At 42.2% G+C, this 19,920-nt stretch overlaps 1 protein-coding gene across 3 annotated transcripts in view; it reads right to left on the bottom strand.

Annotated features, from left to right (window-relative positions):
* The window catches only part of nf1a (neurofibromin 1a), an 81,155-nt gene that overhangs the window by 51,083 nt on the left and 10,152 nt on the right, over positions 1-19,920 (bottom strand). For 2 of the 3 annotated variants that reach the window (XM_071914367.2, XM_071914369.2), the window contains exons 5-26: positions 18,720-18,826; positions 17,144-17,211; positions 16,757-16,832; positions 14,083-14,240; positions 13,626-13,799; positions 12,592-12,720; positions 11,095-11,169; positions 10,810-10,941; positions 9,235-9,372; positions 8,736-8,849; positions 7,944-8,023; positions 7,064-7,187; positions 5,642-5,888; positions 5,098-5,171; positions 4,450-4,533; positions 3,713-4,102; positions 3,394-3,533; positions 3,017-3,139; positions 2,527-2,610; positions 2,249-2,365; positions 1,222-1,403; positions 681-892 (exon numbers count right to left, since the gene is read on the bottom strand). In XM_071914367.2, the coding sequence (XP_071770468.1) occupies positions 681-892; positions 1,222-1,403; positions 2,249-2,365; positions 2,527-2,610; positions 3,017-3,139; positions 3,394-3,533; positions 3,713-4,102; positions 4,450-4,533; positions 5,098-5,171; positions 5,642-5,888; positions 7,064-7,187; positions 7,944-8,023; positions 8,736-8,849; positions 9,235-9,372; positions 10,810-10,941; positions 11,095-11,169; positions 12,592-12,720; positions 13,626-13,799; positions 14,083-14,240; positions 16,757-16,832; positions 17,144-17,211; positions 18,720-18,826 (3,028 nt within the window). The remainder of the gene's footprint in view (positions 1-680; positions 893-1,221; positions 1,404-2,248; positions 2,366-2,526; positions 2,611-3,016; positions 3,140-3,393; positions 3,534-3,712; positions 4,103-4,449; positions 4,534-5,097; positions 5,172-5,641; positions 5,889-7,063; positions 7,188-7,943; positions 8,024-8,735; positions 8,850-9,234; positions 9,373-10,809; positions 10,942-11,094; positions 11,170-12,591; positions 12,721-13,625; positions 13,800-14,082; positions 14,241-16,756; positions 16,833-17,143; positions 17,212-18,719; positions 18,827-19,920) is intronic. The other variant, XM_071914368.2, reaches the window with a different exon arrangement.

Here is a 19,920-nt window from a genome sequence, read left to right as displayed (position 1 = left end):
GTTTACATTGTATCGACTTACTTACTAGGCTAACACAGTATACCAGTAAACACAGGGAGGGAAGGCTTGCAATAGCACAAAGGAAATAATTTGAGATTGCTAATGGACTTACTTAGAGTTTTTATGGTTTTACAGTCAAGGCGGGGTGTTGTTTTATTAAGCCAGCCCAAGTTTACTATAAAGCGCAGTGGGAAACCCTGTTGTAGATTATGATAAACCCATGAAGAAAAGCATTAAAGCTCACATATTATTCCGTTTTCATGATTTTGCTTTCAAATATGCTATGGCTCAGTAGAAGAGTAATGTTATAGAGAACCCGTTCTCTATGATGCTTTGCAAAATGAATACAGTTTAGTTCAAAGAGTATTAATGAGTTTGAAGACTGCTATGGATACACAATACTGGACCCTGATTGGTTAACAACAGCAGCTCCTCTAATTCAAATGAGGTAAACCTGCTGAGTGGAGGCTGTCCATGTCAAATGATGCAAACTGGCCAGATTGGAAGGATTTCAGTCATTCTTTAGTGAGGGGCGCATGCCAGTTATGTACACTTGATATTCTGACCCAGTGCGAAAGACATAAAATACTCTTGGCGGGTGAAGTAGAAATATTTCAACAGTACGCAAACTCGACAACATAATGCAAGAAGCCAATCCTAAAGCAAGCAGAGGTACACACCCACTGGGATCCAGGCACCACATTGGCCAGCGCCATGGCGATGGGCAGCTCTCCCTGGTCTCCCATCATGGTGACCAGCTCCACCAGCCTCTCGAAGCGGTCGGCCAGCACCGTCTCGGCCAGCGTGTCGAACTCCGTTCCCTGCTGCAGGATCTTGGTCAGCACTTCCATGAAGGTGGCTCGCGTCTGCAGGTCCTTGTGGTAGCCCAGGCCTGGGGGGGGTGGTGGGGCGAAAGTACAAACTAGCGCTCATGGAAAAATATAGTTTGCAGCTCTTCGTCATGAACAGAATTTTGCCCCGACTTTATGTAGTTCATAGGTAAGAACAGTGATGACGAATAACATCACCGGCTTGATTTTCATTTTTTCATTTATCTTTTATTTAAATCACGTAGTCAAACCCCTGGACTTTTTTTTTTCCAATATCGCAGGAAATATTGTGATATTCACAAAGTATCGCGATATTCAATAATATCAAATATTGGCCCAAGCCTAGTATGGTGGCCCACATAAAGTACACCTCTATAAACGGTTTACTCACCTATGGAGTGCATGAGGCCGCTGTCGACGTTGGCGTTGAGGAGGTTGGACATGGCCAGGACTGTGCAGTGGCGGAGCGACGCCAGGCGGCGGGACATTCCCCTCTTCCTCCCGCCCACCGCCTGGCCCTCGTCCTCCACCTCGCTGCAGTCGTTCAGCAGGTTCATGAACAGGGTGAAGTATCTGACCACCAGAGCAGACAACAGGGAATCCGGTGAGAAAGGGCTTCTCTTGGTTGGTAATTAGTTATTTGTCTATGTGTTTTCTTTGTCTATGTGTCTATCTGTTTCTATGCTCGGGAGCTGTTATTTTGCCACCACCGTCATAATGCTTAACTCACATTTTCATTCAGTTTCATTCATACAATTTCACTTGATATATTCTGGAATTGTCTGTTGTTTATGTTCTATTTCTTCTTTATTTTTCGCTGTTTTGTTTTGTTTTTCTTTGGCTTATCCTGTAATAACTTTTTTTCTTGTACGACGACCCAATTTCCTCACTGGGATCAGGATCCTCATCTCATCTTTGCTTGCTGGGTAATCCAGTGAACATCGTCCAGAAGGAGGTATGATGCAGTTTGATTGATGACATATTTATTGTAGAATTGATCAACACTATGCTGGTTGTGTATGGGAAGTATGCATGATAAGATATGATGTTTTATCATTTCATTCCTAACTAATCATTCCTTCATAAATGTCATCATATCTTATCTTGGCTGGCTAGGCGATCCAGTGAACTGCATGAATCAAAAAAAAAGTTATGCTATGAACTACCATCAATCAAAAGTGTTTTAAATCAAGTGTATCAAAAGGTTGGGTAGCACTGGTTATTAGATCTAGTGTAACATTATATTGTGTGTCTGTCCATGGAAGGTGGATATTATACAATATATTAAGGGAAGCATCTAACAAACTAACAGTCAAACATCCAAGCATACTCTAATGTGGTAAAGATCTGTTGATTTTAAAATGCTAGATGTAGCATCTTCAATCTGTCAGAGGAGTTGAGTGGAGGTGGTTTCTTACTTGAGGAAGAGCTGGGATTTGGCCTCCATCAGTTCTACTCCGTCTCCCTCCTCTGGCTGCAGTGGAAGGCCAGCTAGCAGAGATACGACTGCCTCCATACTGGCCTGGTCCAGGTCCCTGCACCGCAACACACCAGCACCAGCACCAGCATAAGGCATCATGTACACACAGGTTTAACGTGGTTAAAACGAATATCAGCCTGCAAGCAAACTAAAGATAAAATACTGAGGTGTGCATCAATGCATCAATTAAGGCAAGCGCATGTAACAAAGTTGCACCTTGTCAGGCACTTGATATCGTCATCAGCAGCTTGGTTGGAGGTTCCCATCACCCAGTCAGTCAGGTACTCCACCATCTTATTCCTGCATAAGACAGAGGAAGGCAACAGCATGAACCTCAGTATCCTGGTCACCAGGACTACCAGTTAAAACATTACCAACCTAAATATGTGTCATGCAGACTATTACTGAAAACACAACTAACACAAGACACATTTTTGCATTTATAAATTTAAGACTTTCTAAATGGTACCTAGAATTGAATTTAAGCCCAAAATAAAGTAACAAAGATGCCAAAACCAGCCTATTCCTGATTGATCATACCTATGGAAAGTTGTGAATGGGCAGAATAAGAAAAAGTCCAACTGTGTTTAGATTTAAGACATCTGATACTTTACAGGCCTCAAATTTTGATCATTCATTTTACTAGACTTTCTCAGACTCTACACAGGTGGCATTGGCAGCTGGTGTGGAGCTTGACCTGACCGACCTGAACTTCATCTCCTGGCAGAAGGAGAGGTCGTCTCGTCTCTCCATCATCACCTCCACCAGCTGGCACAACTTGGTCTTGATCTGGATTGCGTGGACCATGTTGCCCAGGATGCGCACATACCTGAGGGAGGGAGGTAGGGAGGGAGGGAGATCAGCACACCCCAAAACAACTCCAGCATGGCCTGTTATAAAGTCATTGCTTTTACTTCTTAGAAAATGGTGTAATTGTAGTGGTTATTTCATGGCGTACCAGTAAACATACATAAACTTCTAACCAATAATACCATCAACAGATTCAGACCTGAACCTCAAGCTAATAATTATCATTTTTGTGTGTGTGTGTGTGTGTGTGTGTGTGTGTGTGTGTGTACTGACCTGACCAGGTTGAGCATCATGGTCTCGATGCTGGCCTGTCCCAGGTGTTCAGAGCTGCCCTCTGTGTGGTTATCTAGCAAGTTCTTCATGATGGCAATGGTCTGCTCCACAAACTGGGTGTTAGTGTCGTTGATCGGGACCTGGAACACCACAGAGTGACTTCACTGAGTGCATTTCTGACACCGACAGAAGACATCCACATCTTCAACGCTGGTAAAGGTTCAAACCTTCATAAACTAACTTATTAAAGTGGTAATTTTTATCCAAACACACCGACATCTAACAGTGATCGTGAGCGCGCCCCCCTAGTTCCACTCACCGGTCCCTGTGTGTCGAAGAACTTGCCGATGCTGTTCCTCAGCTTGTTGAAGAGCATGGGGTAGAGGGCGGGGCTGAGCTCCAGCCCCAGGAGGTCTTTGACATTGGTGCGGACGTGCAGGCCGACCCGGTCGTGACCGCAGACCAGCAGGGCCAGCAGCCGGTCCAGGAAGCGGCTCAGCGGCGTCTCGCTGGAGGCCGAGGAGGAGCAGGAGGCGGCGGAGGCCACGGGGTTGGACACCTCGCACGAGCCCATGGAGATCATGGAGTGTTTGCGCTCGCTCATGGGGCCCATAGGCGGACTGTAGGTGGCCGGGCCAGGGGTGGTGCGCTGCTGGAGGCAGACGCCGCCCAGAGCGCACAGGAAGCCCGTCATGTTGATCCACTCCTGCTGTGGGGGGGGGAAACAGCAACACTGAGTGGCACACGCACAGAACTGAGGAGGCTACACGTGTTACACAACACAGTGTCTGCAGTTTAAGAAAGAGAAATTTAAGACATTTTTCATGCCAACTGAACTGAAGACCAATGCAAAAAGCAAAATAAAGAAACAAAGCTGTCAGTGGAGGCAGTTTTAGAATTCAACACAAAATCACCAACAAAAAAATCTTCAGCGTGTCTGTAGCCCAATTGTGTGTCAGACAGGCGGACACAGCCCGATCCATAGTACCCTCCCGCCCCAAAGGTACAAAGCGTACAGACCATGTCATCAGTGTTCCACCTGTAAAGCACCCTTACCTGCCCGTCGTCTGCCTTGTTTTTGGGGAAGTTAAGAATGTGTTTGGTGGCCATGTCCCATTTAGCGTACGTGTCCTCCCAAGCCTAGAGGTGTAACGGACAAAATAGAGCACAGACAGAAGTGAGAACAAACTCTGAGCAATGAAAATGGTAATTTGACGTTATCTAGGGTCCAAAATTAATGTTTACATCTCGTACATATGCAAAAGCTATTTTTTTAAACAGAGTTTAAGTGTTTTAGGGTGGATTTTCCCTTTAAGGTTCAATTAACATAAAGATTTTTAACCATCCAGGCAGCACAAACAAAAATATCGACGCTACCACTTTGTGTAGAGCTAGCGAAACAGGCAGCCAATCAGGAGCCTGTTTGATAGAGCATTGTTTTGCTTTGATTTGATTGGCCCACAGTCAGAGAGAGTACTGGGGCAAACACTAAAGACTGTATATAACCAAGGCACTGAAATGTTACTGTCTCAAAAAGTTACCGGTGTAGGAGGTGACCCTAATTTATCCACCAAAAATAGATTTTACCAGCATTTGGCACCTGGCAGAAAGTAATATCAGACCCTGCAAGTATATCATATCAACCAATAGAGGTGAATTGAACAAAGGCATTTGAGGACAAAAGTAATTTTAACTGAATTTCACCTCAATGTTTCCTGGAGTGGGATGCTCTATCCTCCTCAGCAAGGCCATCACTCTCTTCTGCAAGGTGGACCGACCTACCAAAAGAGGAAGCAAAGTGGTAAAGGAAATAGACAGTGAAAGTCCCCAAGCTGGCCACGCTGATATTTTCTCCATTTAAATCTCAAAAGAGGGTTACAGGGAGAAGGATCACAGAGGACTAAGTGCTACATCCAGGAATTTAGACATCCACCATCTACCAAACAATCTACCACACTAGAGAATGTACAGTGCAGTATTGCAGCATATCACTGTTTCATGATAACTTGGCTTGAATGTATATTATTGCTAGATAATTGTTCTTGCACTTTGTATTTATTATTATTGCTTGTGTCCAATGCTTGAAGTGTTGGGGCAGGAACTTGACCTGAGGAGCGGGAGGGCGGGACTAACAATACACTTTATGCCTCAAGGCAAAAAGCTGCATTCTGTGGCTTTAAGAGATTCAAACCGAGCAGTTGCAATGTGTAGAGATGGAGTCAACACGGTGTGGGGTTTTTGGACCGACCTGTGCCCATCATGTTGCTGACTGAGGCCAGTTCGCTGAAGGTGGCATAGTTGGGCAGAATGGTCTGCACGGGCACCTCGTCGGCAGCGCTGCGGATGTCGGCCTCCTCACAGAGGTGGCGAAAACAAGACATGGCGACCAGCACCGCCTCGGCATCCGGGCTCCACAGGAACATGTAAAGAGAAACCTCCAGCTTGGTCTGGGCCTGCCGGCAGATGGGGATGCCGCTGCCCATGGTGGCGCACTCCTGTAAGGAGCGGAGAGGAGGAAAAATGCAGTTCACATATAGCAAAATGTCACTAACATAGACTTTTAGGCTGTTCATTTAAAACTAAAATTGTCTATATGAACAGCCTCCTCCCCCTACTGTCTATAAGCCGCTACGTATGGAGAGTAGACCCCATTTGAAAATCAAATTTGCATAAAGTTGAGGTCTAGTCTACTTTATGCAAATCAGGGGCGTCCAGCGTGACTCGCCGCCTCTGGAAACTCCCGCAACTCATGTACAAACTTTTAAACTAGCTGTTGTTGATCTAAAATGACAGATTCAGCAGCTGCACGGCTTATTTCTCGCCTCAAATGTTTTCAGAAACACATTTCAGTGAACTATTTTCACAATATAAGAGAAAGTTTCCAAACAAGCCGCCATGTTTTTCCAGTTTGAAATCCGGGGGCAGATACCGAGGACAGCCCAACGAGTGAAAGCGTTCGTCCAATCAGGTGCAGCCTGTATGTCTTATTTATTTGTCTGTAGTCATGGAGGGGAAACTTATGGCACTCATGCCTTCATGACGACATGTGACAAAGGTCCTGGGCTGGATTTGAACCCAGGACATCGCGGGACGTCACAACAATAAACTTCAGAACATGGACATAATCACATTACTTTGAACTGATTGAAGAAAAGGAAGCTTACCTTTCACTATCATACTGAAGATTTCAAAGCACACGTGTTGTGAGCGCCATCTGCTGTTTATTTTGAGACCAAGACATGATCTCTCTTTTATGGAACATAAACTCCCCAATGTTCTTTCAATTCCTTTGGTCGATAAAAGTCATAGATTGCTTAATTTCCCTTTAATATACAAATTGACAATTAAGGTGATGCTTTTCAAGAGGCATTTACGTCTCTTACAGACAGTAGATTTAGCACTACATGTTTTTGGACACACTCCCTGTCAACATCACACCCTCGATTTAGTCCTCTGAAAGAATGCTGACATTAAAAACGTAACTATCTCTATATATTCACTCCATACTCCAGACCAACCCCCTGACCATTAAGTCCTTGGTACTCCATGTCCACACAGGCACTTGAGCAAGCCACTTGAAAATAAGGAGCACAGGTACCATTTCAATCTTTACAAATCCCCTTCTGACACATGTTTGTTAAAAGCGCACTAGAAATAAGCTTGCCTCTACCTTGTTCTTCAACAGGAATTTATTCCTGCAGATGAGGATCTCCCTCAGCCACTTGAGCACTTCTGTCCCATTGACCATTTGATGGTTGATCAGCTTCCGGCAGATGAGGAAAAGCACCTGGGAACTGAAAAAAGAGGCTCATTATCCCGCAAACTTCAACAATTTGGGATGTTAATCAAGTAGGAGTCCAGTGTCACAGAGGATGAGTGATAGACCCCATTGCTTTCTTGCGATTCTGCCATTGTGGAATTTCACTGAAAATGAAAATACCAAAATCATGGAATCACACGAAAAATGCTGATTGCCGCCTCTAGATGTCACTGAAGGCGGTTAAGCTTTAAGTCTATTTTCAGTCTAGTTCCCCACTGAATGCTTTTCATTACCCATAGAGCCCTTCAGCATTTGTTTGCTGTAGTTTTACAACTGATCTAAATGCTATATATTGTGTCTAGTTTTCCTCTTTATTGGCTTAAGTACCCATGGTGTACAGTTTATAAAGTGGTTCCGTTTGGAGTTGCATTAAAACATGGGGGGCAGGCAGCTGGGGTAGGATGTCCTTTGCCATACTTGAGCTAGTTTAACTATGACGACAGTTCTGATTGGTTTAATGCTCACACTCTGATTAATAGGTTATATATTGTCGTGGGATGGCTTTCGCAATGTTAAAGCTGCACTAGGCAACTCAGCTTTAACCATAATCTACAGATTAAAGAAATACTACATGTCATTCTGTTCTGTCCGATTTGTCATTTCATGACGAAGGGCTGCAGAATATCGCAAAAAAACTTTTTCCAATGGCAGATTTTAGACTGGTGACACATGGATTATGATTTTTTTGGTTTTGTTTTTCATGGAGAGCTGGGGGGACTGGAGAGAGTACCTGATGTCCCAGAAGGTTTCTATGGGGGCATCGGGGTTCCACAGATCTATGGTCTCTGGCTGGTGCAGGACTAAAAGAGCCTGGAAGGAGATAGCAGGGGTAGAGCAGGAGACAGGAAGAGGAGAGACACGACATTATGTGGTGATTTTAAGCACTGCAGTAAAAACATTAGATGTAAACAAGAAAAAAAAAAACATTAAGAAGACAAATGAAACATCTGAAATTTTTTCTTTAGATTCGGGGGCAGGAAATACAATTCTAATGAACATAGCTGCAGTGGAGCAATGAGTCAGGTTCCACTGCATGGAAACCAAAGAAATAAAGACTGTCATAGTTATGAAATGTGTGGATGACTATTCCTGACGCTCAATATTAAGCTGTAAATTGACATACCAAGAATAAAATACTGCTTAATTCAGCTTATTCAGTTCTCAAACTTAGTCTTCTTCCCATAGTCACAAGTTTATTGGACAGGCCGTCCAATAACCTTGTGACTATGGGAAGAAGACTTCTGAAGAAAAATTCAAAATGGTCACCAAAACTTTCACTCAACCTTTTTAACATTATTATATTCAAATTTGGTGTAATGTCTCCGAGTTATATCGTCAATAAAAGGGAAACAATCCAAACTGCTCATAGCAAAATTGTAAACGGAATTCTTCTTAAAAAAAATCCTTTTAGCTTTAGCAATCTCTTAGCTTTAGTTATAAGTTTCTGGGAAAAATGCAAGAGAATAGCAAGGAATCTTGGAAAGACATTTTCAAGCAATGGAGAAAGAAATTGGCATCTGACCTCCATGGCCTCTTGGGAGAGCTGGGTGGTGTTGGTTAGAGGCACTAGCTGCACCAGGCCGGTGATGAGCTCCGCTGTGCTGCTCTGGATCTCTGGGGCTTGCTTCACCGGGTTCTAACACGCAACGTCACACACACACAAACAGTGAGAAAACTGCAAGCAAGCAAGTGTGTTTTCAGACAATGGTTTCCGTGTACCTATTTCAGAACAGATAGTCAATGCTGTATTCACGTCACATGGGAAAGACAGTAGATGCAAGCTTCCTACCGGAAAATATCGTTCTCCTTATCTTTCAAATGGTAAATACTGCTAGAAAATACTGTTCACCTCAGCTTTAAGATGGTAAATACTACTAGAAAATACTCTTTACCTCAGGTTTTGTCTACAGAAAAACTTCAATCATGGCATCTTGAAGTTGTTGCTTTTAACTGTTAAGTCGTTCCTGCAGTTATTCCCATATGACATGAGTGCAGCGTAAGTGAAGGCATGGCGGACTCACATGCAGCATGAGTTTCGGGTCGGCGTGGATGAGCTTGACCAGAGCGAGGAGGAGGCACTTGTAACTCCGAGTGTCCAGTTCTGTGGCTTTTTCTTTGAACTTAAGGCTGGTGGTCATCTTCTCTTTGAATGTCAGACTCTGTTAGAGGGCAGGACGGAAAAGTGGCAGCTGTTGGTGAGGCTGAGGCACATCTCATTATAAAACTGCCTCGGGGCATAGAAGGTATTGTCCTACCAGAGAATGAATGACAACCGCATTCTACCAGAACCGCACTGGACAACTGGTTGTTCAGAGGTATAAAGTGCGACGCTCCTTAGGTTGCGTAACATTCCCTCCCTCCCTCCTTGATCATTTGAAAAAATGGCGGATGACAGAGGATTGTTGTGGTCGGAGTGGGAGATGAAATTGTTCTAAAGTATATGAGCATCAACTATCAAGTATCAAGTTTGTGAGGTGGAGAAAGAGAATAAGACGCCGCTGTCAGTGGCGGTTTATTAAGATTTTACAGATAAATTGATGCCTCTGGTTACTGGTGTCAAGTAAATTGAAAACACAGGTGATGGCAGCCGCCATATTGGTCTGAAGTAAAACGTTACTATGGTTGCAGACATTATTTACATCCACTGTGAGATCGGAGAAGTGGTGTGTCTCCTGTTGCCCGCACATACACAGTCTAGTCATTTTACTGCGCTCTGCATATTTTACTCTCATTCATAAATTCGGTTGTCACTACCAAATTCGGGCAGTGTATGAAGCTAAAGAGGACTTGAGTAGTCCTATGTCTAATTAACAACTATATTTACCGCCAATAAAAGGGCAGAACTTCCCATGCTTCTGCAAAATTACTTAAGTGCAACTATACTAGTGTTGGGCATTGTCAGTTTTTTTGCCCACAAATGACACATGACATGAATTCAGTAACATGAATTTTTGAGTCGAATCCAAATAGTCAAAATAAATGCCATTTATATATTTACTGTAGTCAGACCAATGTCTCGCAATGTAAACAATATAATCCCCTTATCAAGTCCATCTTAATTAGGCAACGACTAATAGATAAAGAAAATGAAAAAAATTACACCAATAGACCTGATCAAATTGAAAAGAAATGAAAAAAAATCACATGCGTAATATACTATGTTTGAATGTCCTCCTTGTGATGGAAAACAAGCATGTGCTGCGGGGCGAGGTGTTACCCTGCAGAGGAAAACCCTCTTGGCGTGGCAGGAATGCCGAGGTTCTGTTTGGCAATGACACCAAATCTGTGGAAATGGTTCTCGCTCCTCTGCCATCATTGGAGTGGATTTTGGCTGTGTGGGATGCATGGCTTTTTTTTTAGTCCTCTCCAAAAAAGAGTGTTAAATTAGCTGTGGTACTTCCGATGCGACAAACGTTGATGTCGACATCCATTCCAAGTAATCAAGAACTCATCCTTAAACTACACATTTTCAGATTCAGCAGTACAGTTAGTTTAGTTGACATTAATCATTACCATCCTAGTGCTCAAACTTGACACTCATTATAAAGTGGCATGTTAAATGTGGGTAACAATGCAACGTGTTCCCATCTTCTCACCGGTGTCATGCGTAGCGGGGCGTGGCTGCCGAGGCCTTGGATGACCCGGTTGAGGGTGTCGGAGAACATAAAGCGAAGCTCTCCGGAGTAGCAGTACACCGCATCGATCTTAGGCCACCAGTCCAGATGGGACTGAAACCACAAAACACAAGACAGTAAATGAGAAGGAAAATGTAAATGTGACAACACAAACAATAAAGAGACTGTATCATTGCCTGGATGAACCTATTATAAGCAACTAATCTGTGCAACAAATTATGCATCTGACGAGAGTCGCAGACTTACGTTGGTGATTATTCTGTGCAAGGAGTTGACCAAGACAAAGTGAAAGGTCGAGGGAGAGGAGGAGGCCAAACAGACCTTCAGGAGAAAGAGGAAAAAGCAGATTTAAACATTTTTGTCCACTGGCTTTCCAAGCTCAGGTACCTACAAAAGAAGAGAGTGGGGAACTTTTCCAGTGGTACTCGTAGACTGGGGCTACAACAATAACCACCACCATACCACTGTATTTGGGGGAGTGAGATGCTTAGGATACATATTAATTAAACTGATCATTTGGCGATAGATTTAACTGACCTTTTGAAGTACTTCCGCAGGGTATAGATCAGTTCTCACTATGTTAAGAAGCCAACTGTCACTTTTACTCATCTGTGATCACTCTGTGTGTCAGTATAGCTTATAACACAATACAGGTGTTCTCACTGACATATCTTCTGTTTCTGTTGTCAGACAACAGCACAACTATAAGAAAGTGATTTGAAAGAAGTGATTGAGGGTCACAAAATGCTAACTGGCTAACCAAGGCTAACAGTAAATTCTGGTCTGTTCAAATTTTGTGACCTTCTATCAAATCACTTTTCGGCTTGTCGGCTGAGAAAAGTTGGCCACATTCATTGGCCGTCAACAGTCAGTGAGATTTCTGTGCTTCCTTGCTTCCCTACCAGTGTGATTTTGCTTCATGAACAATAGTTCTGCCTGCCAAGTGCAAAATGGACGACAAGTAGACTACAGCCATTCAAAGCTTCCCAGTTCTCTACAACTTCTCTCAAAAATAATGCTTGGAGAATGGTTGCATCCATCATTTTCCCCCCCGTTTATTTTTGATTAATGCCATCTAATTAGCACTTGCTAGCGTTGTTGACTCATTAAAACGAACAAGGTAACATAGTTCATGAAAGACGTTATGAAAGACAATACCAAAGCAGCAAAAAATACACTATTTGTCTGTTCAAAAGTTAACTGTAACTGCAGGAGACCACTACATAAAAGCAAAGACATGAATGTTACCCATCCTCAATAGCCTGCAGCTCCTTTTTGTGGGCAGATGCAATTTAGTAATGTCCCTGCACAATAATGCTCATGCCATGGCACAATTGAAGTTAAGTTCAGCGTGATCGAAGTGATCACCCAAAGAAGAACACAAGAGAGAAATGCGGAAATCCAATGTGAGATTAAGGCAAAGAAAAAGCAGTGGGTTACGCTTGGGAAGAATTTACTGCAAGCAGTTGCAACAATGACTAGTCTTTGGGCATCATTGCAAAGGAAACCAAGTTGGTGTGGTTGGCAGTAAAGCCCTGCAGTTAAGTGGAAAAAGTACAGTGTGCCATATGACCCTCGGCACTGTTTCTACAAAGACAACAATAAAAAAGTTAAGGCTTGGGATGTTGTTGCCTCAACTGTTGAAGCACAACAGCGCATTTTCATCTGTTGGGATAACGGGACATTTCACCTCTCAGTGGTTCCTGGGCGGGTAACAGGGGATAAACGTTTTCTGCCATTTACCTTAAAGTGCTGGTTGTTGTGAGGGTTGATGCGGAAACAGGAGACAAAGCAGTCCATCATGAGCTCCACATCGGCATTCTGGCTGCCTGTCCCCCGCCAGAAGGGTTTGGCTGGGTTGAACAGCAAAGCCTGGTGGGACGGAGAAGGCCAAAGGTCACTCCAGCTCAATTCACAGCCCTATCAGTGGTGCTCTCCGATAAAGGAAACTCAAAACTTGTATGCATGCAGGCTTGCAAAAATATGTGCAAAAACTTTCAGAATAGGCTCGTACAGTGAAATAAATAGAGGTTGATTTGCTTTATCCATTAATTGGGGCCAATTAGAGCTGTGAAAATCTGTAATCTGTGGATGAAAGCACGGAACATGGTGCTGAAAACAAATAGTGCTTCTTTTCCCCACTGTTCCAAGGAAGCTGTCTCAACCTTTGCTTGGAACACTTTCTCAGTATCCACCACACTAGCACGTTGTGTAATTTACAGTGACATTACATTCCTGTGTTCCAAGAAACCACACAAAATTCCAAGTGTTCTATCATGACTCCATGAATACATTATTAAGTTTGACAGACACACAGTTTGTCTGCTCCTCCCATATGCATAGAAATTGTGAAGTTTTTTAATTAACTTGCAGATCCAAACTAGGGCTATAGGTATAATTTAAGATCAGGTAAACAGAAAATCCCCTGACCTGTATAAAAAGCGTTGACCTTCATTGATCTCCTGTGAGATGCTTTTTGCATCATTTGTTTGTTTGAATTTTTCACTAAATTTGTTTAAAAAAAAACATCATAATCAGCCATTTTTGCTCTCCTAATAATCAGTATTCTTAAAAAATAGTTGTTGACCTGTATAAATAAATATATACAATCCCTCTCTCTCTCAATTTTTCCCATCTATCTCCACTGTCAACTATCAAATAAAAGGCAGAAATGCCCACAAAAAAAAAGAAAACACAACATGACTGACATTTTTTAAAAAACATAAGAAAGCTCTGCTGTCCAAGCACCTAGGGACCAACAGAGTGAGTGGTCTGACCTTGAGATCCACGACAATGGACTGGACCAGGAGGAAAATGACAGAGTGGTCCTCCCAGTTGATGTAGGTGGAGGCTTTACACAGTTTAACGCAGGCGATGGCGGCACTCTCCATCAGCTGCTTGCTGCCGCCCTGGCCAGATAAGGCTTTTCGCAAACTGTCCAGGAACAGCTTCTGGAGACAGGAAAGTGGCAGTGAGCACTGGAGTCAGTCACTGGCCCAGATAACAAGCCTAACTAACCTACCCAGCCGGCATCACCGACTCAGTCCTCTTCCCAGACACCATCCCATTTCCATTCACTAACCCCCCATCCCGAGTCCAGTCACAATCCCAGTCATCATCACAGTCTCATTCCAGTCCCGTTCGTATTCCCAGTTCCTGGGAATTCTGCAATAATATTGAATTTCGATATATCGTCCCATCCCTACTGTGTGTGTGTGTGCTCTTTCCTCCCACCTTGTTGGCCTTGCTGTCGTCCACGGTGTCTCTGGAGATGATCTGTGTGATCTCGGGACAGAGGATGAGGAGGATGATCTGCAGAGGCCAGACTGCCGCCTTCCTCTTGGCGCTCTCTGCAAAGCTGTCCACCAGGTCAAACAGCTTCTCAGCGGCCTCTGAGGGTCGGCCAACACAAACACACAAACACAGTTAATGATATCATTTTAACATATAATCAACAATAAATCATTGCCACATTCATTTGGAGCCATTAGTACAATTACCGTAAACACACGATACACGTCGATACAACTAGGGATCACAATATTTTTGCTGACGATAATGTCCCCTTGTATGGATACATTATTTATTATTTGCAGGCTTTGTGCAATAAGTATAGATGGTAGTAATGTCATGTTACAATGAAAATACAGTCACTATGGCAGCCAAGGTCCAAAGAAAGGTATTTCAAAACAAAGAAGAAGATGCAGTATCAGGTAGCGCACACACACACACTCATCCAACTATACTGTCACTGAACTGAGCAGTAGGGCTTCCTCTCCTCACTGTTCGGTTAGATTATGTTCCCAAGCAAAAATGTGAACATCCACAAGTAGTAGACCAGCATGGTGCTCGATCCAGATGCTGCTGTATTCTTTATCGTTTCCGGAGGCAGAAGCTGTTTGTTATTTATGACTTATGTTATTTATTTTATCTGTCCCTGCCTTTAATGTATTTTCTTTGCGGGCCTTTTAGGACTTTATGTGCAGTGTAAATGCACCTCTTGTGATGCCCTTTTGTTATTATATCATTATCTTCTTTACAGGATATATTTATTGCAGCATTTTCAGTGCATCCAGACTGACAGGAAAGCATGGCTAGGCAGCTAGTGAAAAAGGAACCACAGGTGAGAGATAGAGGCTACCAAACTCGACCATGGTCTCATTTGTTTATGGTGTTCATTGATATATTCATGTTTAAATATACTACACGTAGGACCTTGAATTGCTAAAATTTTCAGATGTGCCCAAAATGACACATCATGCCTGCCTGATTATGATGAAGAATGAGGTTAGCCAGGAATACATAATTCCAGCAGATTCCTGGTCATGAGAAAATTTTATACATTTTCAAGAGTATAATGAGAAAGGAGCTGAGAGAAACGGTGATGCAGGATTTTCACCCCGATAACCACGGCATAATTGAAAAACAAATCTAAACACAAGCCAAGCTGAAGCTCAATGTCATTTAAAGACGCATGAAAGACCCTACGTGTAAAATATTTACCTCAATATATCATTCTCAAATTCATTTTGATAGCATAGTATATAAACGCTGCAGAAAAATGAGGCTATCAGCGTGAAAGATGGTTTATTCTTTGTGTTGATTTCTATGCGTTTATTCTGTGTCCCCGGGTATGATTTCCCGCAAATTGTGTTTTTATGTTAAGTTTTATGTCACGCACACAGTGCCCTCAAGAATTACTGTTACCCTCAGTAAAGATGATCAAAAAAGGCTATTATCAGCTTGATCTTACACATGCAATATGAGAGAAATCTAACCTTTATAATTGAGGTGAAATTATTCAAACAAAAATAAACCTGCATGTGTGTTACAATTATTGGCACGCCTAGAAATTGTTATGAACACAATCCAATCGAAGTATATTGTCATTTATGTTTTACTTATTTAAAGTCCATCTGAGTCTTTGGGAACTCTTAAGTGGTAATGACTTCCTGTTTCACTGGGGTATAAATAAGAGGTGACACACCTGGCCAAACTCCCTTAGTCAGCCAACATGAGGTTCAGGTAATGGCTATAAAAAAAGTAGCTACACGCCTGAAAATACCCAACTCCACTATTAGGGCAATAATTGAGAAGTTTAAAAGAACTGGAGCTGTGATGAACCTGCCTAGAAGAGGATGTAAGGTGTATTCTGTCCCCATGCACAGTGAGGAGGACGGTTAGAGAGGTAAAACATTCTCCAAGGATCACAGTTGGAGAATGGAAGAACTTGTCACCGAATCTCCAAACCTACGATTAGATGGCACCTCCATGCCAACAAGGTATTTGGAAGGTTTGCCAGAAGAAAGCTTCTGCTGTCATCAAACCACAAACATGCTTGCCTAGAGTTTGCTCAACATCACTGGAACCTTGATTGGAACCGGGCTCTATGGTTAGGAGAGACAAAAGAGTTTTGTGGCCAGAAACACCAGAGGCGGGTTTGCCATAAAAAGAGGGATGGTCATGTAGAAAAGAACCTAATCCCCACTGTGACGTATGGTGGTGGATCTGTGATGTTGTGGGCCTGTTTTAGTTTCAAGGGTCCTGGGAACCTTGTTAGGATACATGGCATCATGGACATGGACTGGCATCAAGTAGCAGGAGATTTTAGAATCTGCCGCTGTCAAGAGGCTATAACTGGGTCGTGGTTGGATCTTCTGGCAGGCCAATGATCCAAAGCATACCTCGAAATCCACACACAATAAAGCAGAATAAAGCTTTTGCAATAGCCATCCCAGTCCCTTGACCCAAACCCCATTGAAAACCTATGGGGTGAGCCAAAGAGGAGAGTCCACAAGTGAGGACTGTGATTCTGTATGGAGGAATGCTCTCAGACTGAAACTCTGTCCCCAATTAGCTAAACTGATCTGTGAGAAAGCTTGTTGTTAAATTGTCTGTGTTTCCCCACCTGCCATGTCTGTCTGCGGCCGCTGGTAGAGCATGGTGAACTCATCTGGGTAGTTCTCCACCCAATTCCAAAACGCCTGAGGAAAGATCACAGCGTTTAGTATAGCAATGGCCTGTACACAGATGGAACTGGTAGGAATGAGCAAATCGTGAAAGAGTGCAGCACTTAAAATGTCTCAGCTGTTTTGGTGTTTGTGCTTGAGCTCCCGACATGAGTATTATTTGTAACAACTGCTCAGCTATTGTTGATCTTCCCTTGAGGTTAACTGGCATATAATCAAGTGGATAGTGTGCAAATAAAACATCAAACTAAATGGCACTGCACGAGCTGCACATTTTTGTAGGAGCCAATAATATGCCATGTGAAATATGCCATTAGGAGAAGTACCTTTTCTAAACTGTTGATGACAGCTAGTTGGGCGGGCTTCTTGAGAGCTTTGAACTTCAATACAGTTTCTGAAAGGAAATAAACAGCATCACAGCAAACACATCATTAAAACACCAACATTAATTGAACCTAGATCTCCATTTTTGGTCATGCACCCTTGCTGGTATTCATGGCTATCACACCTAAAGATCAGGACTTCTCCATATGAAGAGCCCCAGAAGAAGCATTTACCCAAACCACCCCTCATGGTAGTGGACAATGATTTCGGCATGGATCCTCTAAAATGATATATATATATATATATATATATATATATATATATATATATATATATATATAAAAATTAATACTTTTCCATTTTTAAATTTGACAGCAGTTTTGCAGTAGGTTATCTCTACAGAGGTGGGGAGGTCACAGTTGGAAGAGAGAAAACATTATCACACAACCCATTCACAACACAATATCTCAATGGCAACTAATAAATGAAATAGTGAAACTAAGAAATTGATTTTCTTCATTTTGCTAGGGGCCCCGTCAAGGAAACATGGGAGAAGAGTTGGATAGTAACGTGTTACAGTAATATTTTTAGTAATAATATTACAGTTATCAAAAATGACTTGTTACTTGTCATCACCCCTCTAAAAATCAGACTGAAGTTCAATTTTCCAAACACTATGGTTAACCCGATCCCCAATTCCTTTTAAATTATTTTTGCAAATAATTTGAGACCTGCAGTTGTATAATCACCATTTGTGAACTTGTGAAAAAATTTAGCATGAATGTATTTGAATGTGTGAATGTGTAAAAAAGATTTAAGCAAACAAAAATTATTTGTAAATGTGTAGAAAAGATTTGTAGTTGTAAACAACATTTTGTGAATGTGTAAATAAATTTTGTGCACAAATGATTTCAAATGTGAGGTTGCAAAAAAAAAAACAAATCAGAGCAAAAAGATGTTTGTGAATGTGTAATAAAAGATTCAGAGCAGCAAACTGTGCGTGAAAAATGTTGCTCAAAGTTTAAGTCTGGTCATGTGACATCGAGGTTACAAGCACATATTTTGACCCTGTTTTGCAGAGGGAGTGTGACTAGCCACATTCATGCAAAATTTTACAGATATACAACTGCAATTCTCAAATTATTTGCAAAAATAATTTCACAAGCTCAGAATCTTTTTTACAAGCTCAAATACTTTTGACCCTTTATTGAGCCCGTAGACTTTCTCTGGGTGGAAATATTCTCACTACTTTTGATCAAGGAAAGAACTTCAACACTATTTGGTTCACTGATCATTCACACAGAAACACACTGTTGTTGCAATCAAGTTACCCTGATTTAGAGAGTAGTTAAGAGAGGAGGCAATCACCAATTTGGGGGTGTATGGTGGAAAAGTAATGTAGTAAGCAGTGTGACGAATTACTGCTCTAATTAATGAGTAAAATAGTAATGTTACTTCTGAAATGAGTAATAAGTTATGAGTAATACATTACTCAATACTGCCAGGGACTCCCGGGATGCCACTTATAAGAAGTGCTGAGCCTGACAATCTGGAGTTGTAAGGATGTTGGAAGCTAACCTTGTAGCAGCCTCTTTAGCTTGGAGCAGTCCACGTTGATATATTGCATCAGCTCTATGTCATGGACGTCCACAGTGTCCTCCGAGCACACCGTCAGTTCCTGTAGCCTAGGAGACAACACCACACATACATTCAAATGGTTTGAATGGGGAAAGAAATCAAAGGACTTTGGGGGATTTTTTTAAATCTGTCCAGGGTCTTTTGCTGAGCGCACTGCATCCCCTTTTCCAGCAACACCCTGCTTCATATTGGAGTTCCACTCATTCACACTGGGAACCGCCCAGCACAACCAGCCTCCTGCTGCCGGTCACTGAGCAGCTCTACTGCAGCAGCTGGGGGTTCACTGCCTTGCTCAAGGAACCTCGACAGTAGATGTTAAGTGAGAGCAGAGTGGTACAATGTCACTCTCCCTGCTGGTCTGGCCTAGGGTGCCACTGATATTGGAGTTACAAGGCCGATAACGATGTAAATGTGAAACGATTGTGAAAATGTAAACTTCACAAATAAGTTTTGAAACTGTAAATTCAAAAGTTTATTTTCTTAAACTTTCTTTACTTTCTTTCTTTTCAATGTTGTCTTACTGAAAATTTGTGATTTACTTAATTAACTTAACTAAAAGCCTATACAATATATAGCCTAACTGCCCTACTACTAAGTAAAATCGTGGAGGTCTTCATCTAGAGAAAGCTGTTATGAGACCAGCATAATAATACTGATGTTTTGATGTTTGCTACCACCTAAAACTGTTCTGCTGTTCCAAGACAATTCTATTGATAAATCCTCCTTCAAATTTCAAGAATACAGCCCTTAAAATGCATGAGAGAGCACTAAAATTGAGATTGTGGTGCAAACATTTTCTGCACGATGCACGCACGAATCACTGATTCTTTGAATCACAATCTCAAAGAAATCTCAAAGTGTCCGCATCAAAACGTAATGACACACCAACGGGCCAGTGGTTTCACTGTTCGGGCTAGTAACTTAAATTGGCCTGAATGTCAAACCCTGCAAATTCACACATATGCGGGTGTATCAAAATGTTGCATTAGAATCAACTCAGGTTAAAGGCTTTCCATGGACAACTGGTGTTGTATTGATCAATTCTACAATAAATATGTAATCAATCAAACTGCATCATATCCATCATATCAGAGGTAGATGACACTGATATCTGATTTTTAATAAATGGCCAATATCAGCC

This window comes from Centroberyx gerrardi, chromosome 6, assembly GCF_048128805.1.
Source record: "Centroberyx gerrardi isolate f3 chromosome 6, fCenGer3.hap1.cur.20231027, whole genome shotgun sequence".
Taxonomy (NCBI): domain Eukaryota; kingdom Metazoa; phylum Chordata; class Actinopteri; order Beryciformes; family Berycidae; genus Centroberyx; species Centroberyx gerrardi.
This window is presented reverse-complemented; position numbering and strand designations above follow the sequence as displayed.